The sequence below is a fragment of the Lissotriton vulgaris genome, unplaced genomic scaffold (assembly GCF_964263255.1).
Source record: "Lissotriton vulgaris unplaced genomic scaffold, aLisVul1.2 SCAFFOLD_1952, whole genome shotgun sequence".
NCBI classification, from domain to species: domain Eukaryota; kingdom Metazoa; phylum Chordata; class Amphibia; order Caudata; family Salamandridae; genus Lissotriton; species Lissotriton vulgaris.
In genome coordinates, this window is record NW_028246160.1 from 235,868 (window position 1) to 251,496 (window position 15,629).

General features: G+C 47.5%; 1 protein-coding gene across 2 annotated transcripts in view; it reads right to left on the reverse strand.

The window, feature by feature from the left end:
- Nucleotides 1–10,733: 10,733 nt before the first annotated feature.
- LOC147666128 (catechol O-methyltransferase-like) overlaps nucleotides 10,734–15,629 on the reverse strand; it is a 61,391-nt gene continuing 56,495 nt past the window's right edge. The window contains exon 4 of one of the 2 annotated variants that reach the window (XM_086949281.1): nucleotides 10,734–11,249. In XM_086949281.1, the coding sequence (XP_086805407.1) occupies nucleotides 11,043–11,249 (207 nt within the window). In that variant the 3' untranslated portion in view covers nucleotides 10,734–11,042. The remainder of the gene's footprint in view (nucleotides 11,250–15,629) is intronic. The other variant, XM_086949280.1, reaches the window with a different exon arrangement.

Sequence of the window (15,629 nt, forward strand, 5' to 3'; positions counted from 1 at the left end):
GACATATCATCCCAAGATCTCCTGTCTGTAGAATTTAAACGCACAAAAAACAATCCAGAGGTAGAAGAGTCTTTAACTACCTGGCCGTCTAAGGACATAGTAGATAGAATATTTGCTATGAGCATGTCCTTTGAAGCATGGGGCATAGATCTAAGGCGGCAACAATGGAAAAAATATCCATTTCCCCTTTTAAAAAGCATAACCATGGGGGCGTGGCTAGCAGCCAACGATGGCGGCCGCAGCTTAGAGAGGCTCCCGTGACAAGGCGGCTTCCCACTGAAATCTGTCAGAATTATCCTGATTTCCGAGGTGCTTAAAGTGGTGGATCGGACCCTGAGTCCGTGCAGCACCTGGCGGACCAGTTTTGAAGCAGCGAAGACCCTGGAACAGCGCGACATCACTTGGCAGAGATCGGTGTGAGGTGTCGCCTACCGCTCTCCTGGAGGCAGCGGAGTTGCGTATACTTTGGATCCGACCGGAAGTAGACTTTTGGCGGCAGTGGTGGGCCGGATGTTCCGGTGTCCGGGACGCACTAACAGGACAGCCTGTGGGCATCTTCCGGCGGCCCGTTGATACAAGCGGGACCCCGTGGTGACTGGTGGTAACGGGCATTCGTGGAGCCACGCCCGGAGGCGCCGCGGACACCGCCGAAACTCGAACAACCAGACCCGCCATCTTGGGCGTTGGCTGCACGTCGTGATCCGGGCTCCTCCAGCAGCCACCCCCGCGGAACCACCCGTCCGGGTGGAGCTTTAAAGATCCGTGGTATTGGCAGCATCACTGGTGGCTACTATTAGTAAGCGCTGAACGACCACTTAGCGCGGCCGCCCACTACGGCAAGATAACGAAGCACCGGCCCTCCTTGGTCTGACCGCGGACTTTTTACATTGGTCTGCGACGATCACAAAACCAAGGCCATGTCTAACAGAGGCCCCAGGAATAGCACTACTCAGGCCAAACTGGACAAATTCGCTTATGAGAGGCAAACTCCTCCCCAAGATCAGCGCAAGAATGCTGGGAAAACATCGGAAACCGAAGGGGCGAAGAAGGCCACACTAGAGGACGTCCTGGCGGCACTGGCTCAGGTGAAGGCAAAGGTAGGCGCAACGGCCACGGAAGTCACCCTGATACGGGCGGACCTCCAGAAAATGAATGAAAGGGTTAAACAGGTGGAGGTTGTCACTAAATCCTTGGTCGAAGACGTGTCTGAGTTACAAACGGTGATGGAACGGATACAAACTGATAACAAACTGGTCAGAGAAAAGTTGGATGACCAAGAAGGGAGCTCCCGGCGCAATAACGTTCGAATTTTAGGAGTGCCGGAATCTGAAGACAAGGGTGCAATGGACCTCTATGTGGAAGAACTAATCAAAACCAAGCTCCAGCCCAAAGGCCTCTCAAACTTTTTCTCGGTGGAGCGGGCCCACAGAGTGCCGGGGGGCAAACCAAAGACAGGAGAGTCGCCTAGACCAATACTGGCAAGGCTTTTTAATTTCAGAGACCGCGACGCCATCTTGCAGGCAGCAAGGGTGGCGCCACCGATCCAAATTCAGAACTCAAGAATTGCCTTCTTCCCAGACTACACGGCAGAGGTCTCTAGGAAAAATCGAACATTTCTGGAGGTGAAGAGAACCTTGAGGGAAAAGGAACTGCCGTACTCGATGCTTTTTCCGGCCCGGCTGAGAGTGGTGGCGGACAAAAAAGTGTGGTTTTTCGACTCTCCGGACACGGCCCGGGACTGGCTTGAGGGATGGCATACTGTGGACCGACAGCGGAGGCAACACAGGTCTAATCAGGATCGCAGAGGCGACAGCAGGACTGGCTCACAGACGTCGGGTCGAGGAGGGGCGGAAAGCTCTCCGTCCCGTGGTTTTACGGGGGCCGGCGGTGAAGAATGAACCCCATACTCGGACTTCTGTGGACAGGGCAACCGCTGATCATTTACACACTGTTTCACAGCTGCATATGGACACTGGCATGAACACCCCAACGGCGCGCAGGGATGCCGCCTGCTCGGGGAGACGCTCTCCTCCCTACACGCAAGTACTCTGGTTGCGGGATGGGTCAAGCACTCTGCTCAGTTGGGGGGGCGGGCAGTTGAAAGTCCTTTAGGCAGGCTAGCAGGGAGCGGGGTTGGGGGGGGGGGGGTTGTACTGTTACAGTTGGGAATGTATGTATACGGTCGAAGACAATGCCTAGATTTCTGTATGAGTCAATACAAGATCTATGGGTGGGATGGACAATGATCTTATGCCCCAGTGAGGTCCCTCAGCCCTTTGCTAAGCACTTGCGTAGCCACCATACACTAGCCAATACACCATGGATCCCATAATACCTAATGGCCAACGTTCCCGTCCCTGTAATGGGTGACGTAGACCCTGAGTCGCAGTGCCCTTCATTGCGATTACTGACTTGGAATGTTAGAGGACTTGGGGACAAGGTTAAACGGGGGTTGGTGCTGACCGCAATCAAAAGGCAAAAACCCACCATAGCGCACCTGCAGGAAACTCATCTGATAGGGGGGGCTACCAAGGCCTTGGATAGACGAGGCTATAAAATGATGGTTCACTCTGGGTTCACGTCCGGTTCCAGGGGGACCGGTATCCTGATGCAGAAAAATGCACGTTTCATCCCCCTACAGACTAAGACTGACGACCAGGGCTGCTTTGCGGCCCTGCAGGGGCAATGGGAGGGAAAACTTTTCAATTTGGTTTCAGTATATATCCCACCAGCACTGCACTCGGTTCACCTCCCAAAACTAGGTGACTTCCTTCTGACTCTCCCCGAGGGTGAGATCATCCTAGGGGGGGACTTCAACGCAGTTCTGGACACACAACTCGATAGATTCCCCGCACCGGTTCACACGGGAGGGTCCCCCACCTCCAGCGGTTTGTAACGGCCATGGGACTGACTGACATCTGGAGATATCTCCACCCCGGTACGAAGCAATACACTTTTCACTCCGCTGTGCACGGCAGTCTCTCTCGCAACGACCACTTCCTGACACTGGGCGACGGTCTCCAATATGTAGACACAATGGCAATCCACCCTCGAGGGATCTCGGACCACTCGCCACTTACACTGACGCTTTCCTCTGCGGTACGATCGCGCAAACGCATATACCCCATTCACGCTACCTACTTTAGGGTTCCCCAGGTTCGCAAAGCTCTTAAAAAAACAACGACACAATATTTTCAAGAAAACATACACTCAGTGCGTTCCCCCGAGATACTATGGGAAGCTTATAAAAGGGTCTTAAGGGGACAAGCCATTAACTCCATCACGGGTCATAAAAGGCAGCAGTCTCAAGAGCTAGTTAATCTGGAAGTGGCTTTACAGGAACGGACCACAGCACATGAACAACACCCCTCTCCATCAACCCTACACGCACTTGACATTCAACAACAATTACACAACGATCACCTGCGCATCCAAGTAAGAGGGCACATAACCGACACTCAAAATAAAATCTACGAGGTGGGTGAAAAGGCTGGGAGAATGTTGGCGTGGCTTGATAAACGGGAAGGCAATTCAAGGGGGATCCAACGCTTGAAGGACGACCAAGGGGCGGTGCACACAGACCCGGGACGTATCACTGAACTACTCGCGACCTACTTTGAACGGGTGTACACCCCGGAACAGGTGATTACACCTGAGATGGCCAGAGAAATATTAGCCCTGATCGAGGTCCAAACATTATCACCGGAAGCATCGAGTGAGCTGGAAGTGGACATCACCGCCGATGAAATCCAGCTGGCGATTTGGGCGCTAAACCCGGGTAAAGCAATGGGACACAATGGCATACCCATTGAATGGTACCAAGCAGTGCCTGAGACCCTCAGTGCACATCTATTGGGGATGTTTAAGGAATGTCTAGAGAAGGGAACCCTTCCGCCGGACCAGCGTGCAGCGACCATAGTAACCATTCCTAAACCAGGTAAACCACCTGATGAATGCTCCTCTTATCGTCCCATCTCCTTGCTGAATGCCGAAGTTAAAATTCTGGCCAAACTCCTAGCAACCAGAATCCTGCCCCATCTACCGTTATATATACACCCGGATCAGTCCGGATTTATGCCACATAGAAATACAGCGTTGAATCTGCGCAGGCTGCACGGCGTGCTGGCTAGAGCAGATTCTATCACCACACAAGCGGCGATATTAGCTCTTGACGCTAAGATGGCATTTGACCTCGTGGAATGGGCGTATCTATTTGAGGCACTGAAGCGTTTGGGATTCGGGCCCGCTTTATCGCGTGGGTCAGACTACTATACACTAACCCGGTGGCCCACGTGGTAGCTAACGGACATATCTCGCGCACGTTCCCACTGGGGAGGGGCACGAGGCAAGGTTGTCCCCTATCGCCCCTACTATTCGCTATTTCCTTAGAACCTCTCCCTACTCTCATAAGGACCTCGCCTCTCCTCAAGGGCATATCCTGGAGTGAAGGGTGGGAAGACCGGCTGTCTTTATATGCAGACGATATGTTGATTTATCTAACAAACCCCGAAAGCAGGGTACCGGCTTTATTGCACATCTGTGACATGCACGGCAGAATTTCCGGCTATACGTTGAATTGGAATAAGTCGGAGCTGTATGTTCTGCAGGGACAGGCCCCGACCCTTGGTGCGGCATGCCCCCTAGCGATAGCGGGCTCGTCGTTTAAATACCTGGGCATTCAGGTCACTAGGGATCCAACGGAATTCATGGAAAAGAACCTGAAGCCACACCTGGATAGACTTAAACAAGATGTTGCATTCTAGTCGGGTCTCCCACTAACACTCCTGGGGAGAGCTGCACTATACAAAATGATGGCACTGCCACGATTTTTGTATGTCCTTGAAAACACACCCCACCCGGTGGCCCCTATGTTTTTCCAGAAGGTGGCAGCGCTGGTTTCTAACCTCTTATGGGGAAACCTCCCTGCACGCATAGCGCAATCCAAGCTGCACAGAGGCTGGTATGACGGCGGTATCGCTTTACCTAACTTAAAGCTGTGCTATTGGGCAGCACACCTTAAGCCCATCAACCAGTGGATTCACGCATCGCAAACCGAACCAGCGTTCCTGCTGACAGGGCTCAATTGGGCACGAACAGCCTACTGGGTCCATTATACGACCACCGTAAAATTAGCGCCTTACTGGGGCCCACTAGACTAACGGTGCAACTGTGGCATACAGCAACAGCGGCGCTGGGTTGGTAGGGGAGGATCACCAAAATGACCCCACTATGGGACTCTCGAATGTTGGGCAACATGAGAAACAGTAAGGGATTCTCACACTGGGACACTATAGGGATTTCCACGGTGGGCTATCTCTGGGAGAGGAACGGGGTGATACCCTTTGACCGACTAAAAGAATTATATGAACTTGGTGACAGGGAGCTTTATAGGTACATCCAGATACAACACGCACTACTCACGGCCTTACTCCCAGACACAGAGCTGCCCGAGTCCTCGCCATTGGAAGACCGCCTCCGGGGAAGTGGAATAAAATCTGGATGAAATGGAATGTGTACAGAGGGGAAATTTGTGACCCCTTGCCGGAGGATGACCAAGATGAGTCCGACGGGGAAGAGGAAGTGGGATAAAGCTGTGTGCGAATTGTTGGAAGAGGGGAAGCCGAGGTTATTGAGAAGGATTTCATAATTGGATTGCCAAGAGGGGAGGCATGGGACGGATATCATGGTACGATTGGCTGGGAGTGATCGAGTGAGTGGGACTAGAGTAGGCCTCGCGCAAGAGGTACTTGTAACTCAGACTGTATTGCTCAATGCACGATCGTATTAATATTCCTAACGTTTGAAGTTGGAGTGTTGTGGTTTTCAAAAAAGTCAAAATCAAAAAACCTCAACCAGTGACGATACAAACTTATGTGATGCACCTTACTTTTGCAGCGGCCATTTCTGATTTATACAGAGACTGATTGTCCAATGAGAAATTTTGAGTTGCTGCATTCTGATTCATGGACTGTTTTAGCGGCCGGCCCACAGGGTTGTAGGCATTCCGCTGTGTACTATACAGGTGCAATAAAGGTTTTTTTTTTTTTGTTTTTTTTAAAAAGCATAACCATAGGAAAAACAAAAATTTAACAGGGGAAAACCCAAAAATCATGCCTAAAGGGAGCATGTTCAGTAACTCCGCAAAAAATATCACAAAACATAAGGAGACAGGAAAAGGCAGTGGAGCAAGGAGGCGCTCACGAAAAGATCACCGACTGGTCCTGGGTGGCAACGGCTTTGAGCAATAAGTGTTCCTAGCAAGTCCGGATATCTAAAAGAAGATAGTAAACTACATCTACAGATAACAGTTGGTAACCAAAAGGAACCCATTGCTGCAAACACACACACGATCAACCTCTGTTCCTGGAATGTCCATGGCTTTAACAGTATGGGGCATGACCATGAAACCGCAAACTTCTTGGAACAACATGACTTAATATTGCTACAAGAAACCTGGAACCTGCGCCAAGTTTCCATCCCTGGTTACATCGAGTTTCACGTCCTCGCTGAAAAACTCTCAAAATTTGGACGCCCGAGAGGAGGCTTATCAACGTACATCGCCCAACAATACAGATGGCAAGGGGAAGAAGTAGACACTGGGGTAATCTGGACACAGGCAATAAAACTTACGGAGAAGCTGGACTCAAGTTCACACACTCACAACCTATTAGTACTTAATGTTTACGTACACCCGGAAAAGAAACAGAAAAATGAAAAGCTGATAACACTACTAACCTTGATCAGGGCATAGCAAAGCACTCATGAATCACATTCCATGATCATCTCAGGGGAATTTAATAGCAACCTAACAAAAGATGACAAAATAACTCAAGTTCTCGGAGACCTGGGCCTTTCAAACTTGAACAAGAAAGAAAATGGGGACAGAGGCATACCTATAACCTTTGTAAGCGGCAATCGGAAGTCATTGATAGACTTCACAATAATGAGCTACAACTTGATACCGATGGTGAGCACGTTTTCGGTTGGGCAAAGCGTGGAAAGCGATCATCTCCCACTAATCACCAAAATAAAAATGTTGGTCAACAAGACTGAAAAACAAAATACCGTCATTCAGTATACCGAAAAATTCAATCTACGTAGACTGAAATGGGGTGGGAAGGACATAAAACCAACAATGGACAAATTCAAAAAAGAACTGCTCAGACTAACACCGGAAGAAAAAGAAAACCCGATAAAAACATGGGAATATCTATGAAGCCCTAACAAGAAACCCCCCAACCACAAAACAGAATGCGAGAAGACTCAATACTGGGAAAAAACCTTGGTATAATACTACCTTGAGAGAGGAAAAAAGGAAAATCACACGAGAAGTCCGGAAGCAGGTAATAACGATAAAAAGTTCAATAAAACCAGATAAGGCGAAATTGAAAGCCATGGGGAAATGATACAAGATCATGCTGAGTAACGCAAAAACATCATACCAAGCTGAAATCTGGACAAAATTATTAATTGCCGGGAAGCACAAAAACGCCCCAACATTTTGGGGTATTATTAACAAACTGACAGAGGGTAATACCCTAAGACAGGAGGCAGGCATTGGAGAAAGTAAGTGGATCCAGCACGTCAAAAACATGTTTATCGACAGGGAGGATGGACAAAATTGGCACTCTAAATTAGAGTGAAAACTATGCACTAGAAACTCTGAACAAGCGGGAAATATTCTAGGAACAGGAGGAAATACTGTTCCGGAAGAAACTTTGAAGCCAACTTCGGGTTGTGAAAATTGGAAGACAGGGAAATCTGTAAACACACTCGCTATAAAATCAGAAAAATTAGTAGAGATAGTGCCTGACACCCTAGTAACAACTGACCAGCTAAAAGCAATAATAAATCGACAGAAAAATAGGGTGCAGTTGGTCCTAACGGGCTTCCAAACGCTATCTTTAAATATTCCCCTGAATTCTGGGCAGAATATCTAACACCACTCTTTAATTCAATTTACAACCACAATAAACTGCCAAAGTCCTGGAACGGGAGCATAATTCACCCCATTTTCAAACAAGGTGATCACAATGAGCCGGGGAACTATAGGCTGATTTCGCTGATGGATGTGGAGGCGAAACTATTTATTTATTTATTTAATTTCTTGTATCGCGCAGGACTCGACCCCGTAAGGGGTATCTCCGCGCTTTGTTCGCCGTGGATAACAGACTTCAGTGCTTCTGTGGGAAAGCTATAGAGGGAAGTAGTGTGGCTCACTGGTTAGAGGCGGCAGACCCGAGAGCAGAGGACAGCCCGGGACCAGGGTTCGATTCCCGGCGCGGCAGGTTTCTGGACCAGGGTCAGCGGACTCGATAATTCTCTCGCCTCGGTGCCCACTCTGATCAGCGATCACACTCGGCAACTCTGGGCATTAGCTTGCCTCATCTTCACTAACGGCCCCACCAGACCGCCGGGGATGCCTGGTCTCACCCTGGAGATACCCATTAAGGGACCATCTCTCAGGGAAGCCAGGAAGGGTTTCGCAGCGGTCGAAGCGCCTTGGGACCCTACGGGTAAGTAGTGCGCTATATAAATGCCAATACATACATACATACATACATTATATTTCTTGGAACAGAAGTGTTTTTAAGGTTTTCCTAAAGGAGAGGTGGTTGGTGATTTATCTGAGACTGATGGGAAGTTTGTTTCACAGAGTCGGTCCTATAAGTGATAGGGCACGACCCCCTTGTCTGGTCTTCTTAATTAATGGAGTTTCCAGTAGAAGTTGGTTGCTAGATCGTAGAAGACGATCCGGTTTGTATAAATGAAATTTTTGAGCAAGATATTTGGGGCCATCTCCAAAGAGGAATTTGTGCACTGTACAACAAATTTTAAATTTAATACGTTGCCGTATTGGTAGCCAATGGAGCTCCCTCATGAGGGGTTTAGACGGAGTTCTTGTGGGGGCATTAAGAATTAATCTAGCCGCCGTGTTTTGGACCACCTGCAATCGGTTCAATGCATCCTCATTAGCTGATATTAAAAGGCCCATAAAACTATATGAGTAATGCTTACTGTCACACCTTCAAGACTGGATGGAAGATACAAATATAATACCAATGTTCCAAACGGGTTTCCGGCCAAGGACCGGCACACTAACACATTTGATAACCCTGGCTCTCCTGAAGGAAAAAGCAGAAAAAAGGAAGACGAGACTGTATGCTTGTTTTATTGATCTCCGAGCAGCTTTTGACAGGGTGAACAGAACCCGATTATGGGAAAAATTAAGGGCATGGGGCCTCCCGAAGAAGCTACTGGAGGCAATTATAAGCTTGTATACTAACACCTGGGCACAAGTTAAATTGGCAGACGGTAGCAGCATCACGGCCGAAATTAGAACACAACAGGGTTTTAAACAAGGCTGTGTACTGGCCCAAAGCTTATTCAACCTTTATATGGCAGACATCGTCAGTCACATGGAGGTCGGGGAAGGCCATCCACTATACCTGTCAAAAATCCCAATCCCCTTCCTGCAGTATGCGGATGACATTGTTGTTCTGAGTCAAACGCCAATAGGCCTGCAAAGGAGTATCAACAATTTGGTAACTTATTTGGAACACGAATTCTTGGAACTGAACAAAGACAAAACCAAAGTGGTCCGCATCGTGGACCCGAAAAAGCCAACATTTATATGGTACGCAAACAACACCCCAATAAAGGAGGAAGCATCATACAAGTACCTAGGTCTGAAATTGGGGCGAGGCCCAATGAACAAAGAATACAAAATAGATCTAAAGGCAAAAGCACAGTCCCTGATCTACGCATACCAGCAATTACAAAAAAAACTAAGCTGCCCAAATTATACACACCTGCTGAAAGTGAAAAAAGCGCAAACCCTACTCACCTTGTCATACGCATTTGTGACCTGGTGTGGCAAAGAGGCGGGGCTGTTAAACAGCTTACAAACAAAGGTATACAAGGCAGCTCTAAACCTCCCAAAATCAGCATAATCGGCGCAGGTTCGTTTAGAATATCACCTGCTGAATCAGAAGTTTTGCAGTATAGGAACATTCGTAAAACTCTATCATAAAATACGCATGTCAGAAGAGAGCACACTGGACAACCTGTGTTGGAAAGAAATCGCCACCCAGCAGAAACAGCACGTGCCAAACAGTTGGGGAGACTTCTTGTCACAATCCTTGAACTGTATAGGAATGGAAGCAACATGGGACATGACGCCAGATAGAAATAGCTTCGACAAAATTACAAACAACTCGGTCAAATGGGAATCGTATCTGGAAGATAAAACAAGTACCGCAAAACAACGACATGGGTGGACCGTGATAAACTCATATTCCGGGATAAAGCCGCAGACTTATCTGGAAAGTCACTTTAATAGGCTACTAAAACAAAGACACATAGAACATCGACTGGGCCTACAATTTTCAAAGGGCTTGTTACCATCCTGGAAAGGTAGTCACACTGCCCCTTTTGTCGTCTATGTGGATATCAAAATTAAACATTAATTCAATTCATTTACTATGTGTTTGCCCAGCGCTTAAGGATTTGAGGAGACGGCTTTTAAAGAACATTTTTAACAAACTGAACATTCGGACATACAAGCAAGCTGTAATTCGATGGCTAGACGGATCATCTCCTATGTTGGCTTGCAGGGGGGTTAAATACATGATGAAAGCACAATCTCTCCTACAGCAAGTGGTACAGGGGACCATAGTACCAAATTGAAACATATGACATTTTATTATTTGTATGGCCTACAGATTCTAAAAGTTAACATTTAAACATGTTTTATTATTTTTAACAATGATTCAAATGCATTTTGTAATAATTTTAATAATTTTATACAATACAAATTTGACTTGACTATACTATTCTATTACAGTGGCGAAGATCAGACCTAGAAGAACAACTTGAATCTAAGGACATCCAAAGAGAATTTATTTACAAATAAATACAGCAGCTCAGGGGTGATGAGGTGGACACTACTGAAAACCAGAGGTCCTCTGCTGCCATCATAGGCTCCGACATCATTTCAACCCGCATAAAAGGCACAAGGAACAACAAACACCACAACCACATCACAGGAGAAGGCAGCTAATAGGCCCTCCTCCCCTGAACACCGCTTTCTCCAAGGCGTCCTCCTTCTTCGAGTACTCCACATGGGCGGGGTAGTTGGTGCAGTCGTAGCGCCCACTTGTGCGAACGTACTGGAGGAATTCCGGCGCACCGGGCCAGATGACATTATCAGCCACTAGCACGGAGCCTTTCTTCAGCAACCCACTTTTCTGTAAAGAGGAACATGGAAAGGTACCAGTTAACAGTTTATACATATTTTCTTAATAGTAGTAATTCTATAAAAAAATGATTTATATCAAATGCAGGCACAGTTTCAATGCGTTGTAAGTTGCAGATGTTATTAATACCAGACACTCATTTGGGTGGAGAAGGGATTAGGCAACTCTTTACACACAGAGAAAAAAAACTGTGGACAATTGGACAACACATTTGGCAAGTACCCAGAGCCAAATGGTGACAATCTTATCAGTATGTTGTGGAAAAAATTTAATATTTAACAGTATGCTTAGCAAATCAATTATATGCATATAATGTGTTTGAAAACGTTATGAACCTCAAACAATTGTCATTGGGGGAAACATATGCAACCACATTGGGTCAAAACTGTGTTGCCGCTATTAAGCAATGTGAAGGGACTTCCAATCACCCCTCCAATCCTATTTTACAGAATATATTTGCAGGGGGCTTGTAGGGGAAAAAGAGTCAACACCCCAAACAAGGGAACTTCAAGGGAGATCCAGAGTGGACAAAAATGCCCTCCTTAGAAAATGTAAGTGGCAACCCAGAGTTCACAGACCCTATTTGAGTTTTGCAAACCTCAGAAAGCAGTAATCACATGGACAGTGATCACATACCTCTTCATGACTAGGTTACAAATCCAATTCTGCATTTACAAATTGTCATAGTCATCGTTTTTTGATTGACACCCAAGCAACATCTGCATAGGTCTACAGCTTAGAGTATTGCACTGCACCATGTCTAGCACTTCATACCTTTGAAAAAGCTGCAATTTGCATCAGGTTCAATGGCTCCTTTCAGATGGTTGGAGGGACATTGATCGTAGTGTGTTCTACGTGGTAGAAATTGGGTGACCTGCATGATGCCCAAAGATATTGTCGAAACTATGTGTGGTGAACATCAGTGGCGTTAAGAATGTAATGTGGTTGACCACGCTAATCTAGACCCAATCACACCAGCAGCTTGTTGCTCGAGACGGTCTGTATCTTTGAGGAGGATGAGTGGTATCCAGGTTGGATTACTGCAATGCCCTTTATTTAGGAATAAATGGGGGGCTCCTGCATAAACTCCAACTGGTGCAGAATGCAGCGGCTAGGCGGGTGATGGGTCTTCCTAAATTTCATTCGGTCCCAGCCACCATTAGGAGCCTTCACTGGCTCCCACTTGGGAGGACAATTGTGTTTAAAGCGCTGTGTATGGTACACAAGGCCTTGCACAACAGAGGTGCTGAAGGCATTAATAAACTGTTTCACAGATATATCCTGAGCAAGAACCTTAGATCTGCCAGTAGGAATTGGGTAACAGTGTCTAGATTCAGGAAAGCCAGATGGGGGTGGGGTGGAGGGGGTGGAGGGAGTGGGGAGGAAGGGGAGGTGGGAGGGCGTTATCGCTGTTGGGCGCCAACTTTTGGAATTTGCTTCCTCTCTCAATTTCCAATTTGGAATCACATTCTGCCTTTAGGAAATCTTTGAAGACCTGGCTTTTCTCTTGCTCTAGCCCTCATCTCCCTTATTCCTTGTTTTAGTAATTTGTGAACTTTGATATACTGATCCTGTCTGCAGCGCCTTGATGCCTTCGGGCTAAGTTTGCGCTTTAAAAGTTTTATATTCATTCATTCATTTCATTCATTCATGAGGAGGTCCACACATTTGATCTGGCTCTACCTAGGAGGGACTAAGACTTCACACTCGAGGTTATAGGTAAGCGACCCCAGTATACTATACTAGCAGCCCGCCCCGGCGTTGCCCGGGGCAGAAGGTGGCTGGGGGCAGCATCGCAGCAGGAGAGGCGCAGCAGAGTGGCCGGGAGCAGCAGAGCGTACTTACAGTGTTTCCTTGCTCTGGTTTTGTTGGTCCTGGCCGCTTCTGCCCATGCTCGTGTCCACTGTTCCCCCCCGACGTCCCGACTTTGAGGAAAAGGCTTCAGAGCACTCATGGCCCCCGCCCGTCCCTCCGCCCGTCCCTCGGTGCGCACCAGCGGCTCTTGTCCGCTGTTTCCCCCGACGTCCCGACTTTGAGTAAAAGGCTTGCGAGCACTCATGGCCCACGCCTGTCCCTTAGTGCGCACCCGCGGCTGCATCACTTACCTCAGCCGCCGCTCCTCCCCGCGCTGCTGAGTTTACCGCTACACTGCTCCGCCGCTCCTCCTCGCCTGTCCACAGCTCCTCTTGCTCCTGAACGCTGCTCCTCCCCGCGCTCCCGATGTTATCACGCACGTCGCGGCCGGCGCTACTTGCAAGGGACTACTTTTTTTTTATTCCTAAATTTATTGAGGAGCGTATATTTTTTATTTTTATATAGCCTATGTCCTTCTGCTTGCCCTGAGGTTTCCAAAGATGTCTTGGGTGTTTGGATTGGTGGTGTACTTTTCGAGTTTACCTGGCTCAAAGGACACAGTTCTCTCTTTATAATAGTAGTATAGATAGATAACTGTACGTATGCTCAGACCTTTATCTGTCTTACTTCCCATGTCCCTCTTCTTCTCGCTCTAGCTCAACGAATTGTTATACCCCTCTTTCTTTCTGCCACACTCTCTCATTCTGGCTCTGCTTAGCTCCATCTCCCTCTGTTTCACCCCCTTCTCTCGTTCTCTCTAACAATCCATTACTTCTGTCTCCCACACACTCTCTCTCTCTCTCTCTCCTCTCTCTCCTCTCTCTCATTCTAGCTCTACATCTTTCTTTAAATTTTGCTTCATCTCTCTTGCATTATTTATCTATCTATTCTCTCTCTTATGTTATCAATTACACCCAGTTTAGTTCCATTACACACCAGGCATGACATTTTGGTCTACGGACGCGTTCTGTGTCTCTTTTCTCTTTGCTTTCCATTGACCTTATCTCCAAGTATCTGTATTTCTCTCTTTCTAGGCCTGTATTCTGTTGTTTTATCTCTAGCTACATCCCTATGTCTTTAGGTCTGCCTTTCTCTTCTTTGTACCCTCTTTCACTCTCTGTCTGTCTCTTGATTTCTCTCTACTGTCTCTGGCAGTTTACCCCTTCCTCTCAACAATGCAAAAAATAAATTGTTTCACCCATCGTTTTTTTCTCCCCCCACCACAACACCCTAATGTCTGTGGCGCTTTTTGTGTATGTATGTACGCTTGTATGCAGTATTTCTACGGGTGCAGAATGTATGTGTGCCTGCATGTGCTGCCAATTTGTGCCTGCATGTGACTTGAATTGGTGCAAGTGGCATTTACAGCTACTTTGCTGTCTAGGTGTACAGACACGGCTCCATTTCATTTGTGAGTCCATGGGAGTCTATGCTTCTTTTCATGTATGTCCTGTGTACACGCAGTGGTCTTAGTGCATCTATTTCTGCATGCATGCTGTATGTGACTTTACTTTCCTACGTTAATGTTTTTTGCCCGTCATGCTCCGCTGCTGCCTGTAATGTACAGATCCTCTCTTAGAGTGATGTCTCTGTCCGCTGCAAAGCTCCGAGTTCTGGCCCCTGTAATGGTTGCTCCCTGCTATGCTGGCTCCGTCTTATTGTGTAGACCCTGCTGTCATCGCTTCATATCTGCTCTGCTAGCGTGCCATGCACAGGCACCCTATCATCTGTGCCCCCGATGCTAATGCCCACGTCAATGCAGGGAGGCGGCGGGCAGAGAGAAGTGGAGGGAACGTCCTGTGTGAAACATAGAAGGGGCACGTGAGAAGGAATAATGTGTAAGAGGATAATAACCCTGTGCGAGGAGCAGGAAGAGAAGCAAGATGGTTCAACGCATTTAATGCATGAACACAGACCAACAACAAAAATGCCCACATCTACACATAGACGTGCTGCCTGATGTGCGTGCAAACAGTCAAACGGGCACCAATGCAGGACTACAATGAAACACATATGCATCCGTGCACCCAGACCCAGCACACCTCCAAGCACCCCACCAGGGCATAGAGATCAACAGATAATCATCTGTGAATGGACATAGATACCACAGCGCAGTGTACTCGGTAAATATTACTGGGCCTGGTCTGCGAAATGATAGTTAATGAGCCGGCCCGTACCGGAGTTTAATAGCGGGAGAGGGAGGAGAGAGCACGCACACGGAATACATTTAACAATGTCTAAGGGCTAAAGGAATAAAACCCCTACAATGCAAAGTAAAAAGGGCTTGGCCAGAAGGCATGGCAATGGCTGCAAATCTGTTAGCTGCTCCCTGGCTGCTTAAAACTCTAAACATCCTATCTGGTCAAGCGTGCTCTCCTCATTAAGGGAGACACAGCAGCAGGGACAATGTAAAAGTGAAAGTTGGGGTCACTCTAAATCATGAAGTTAAGTGCCGTAACTAAACACTGATGCGGAGAAAGCATCTCTGGTACATGAAAAGTGTCTGCTTTTTTATTC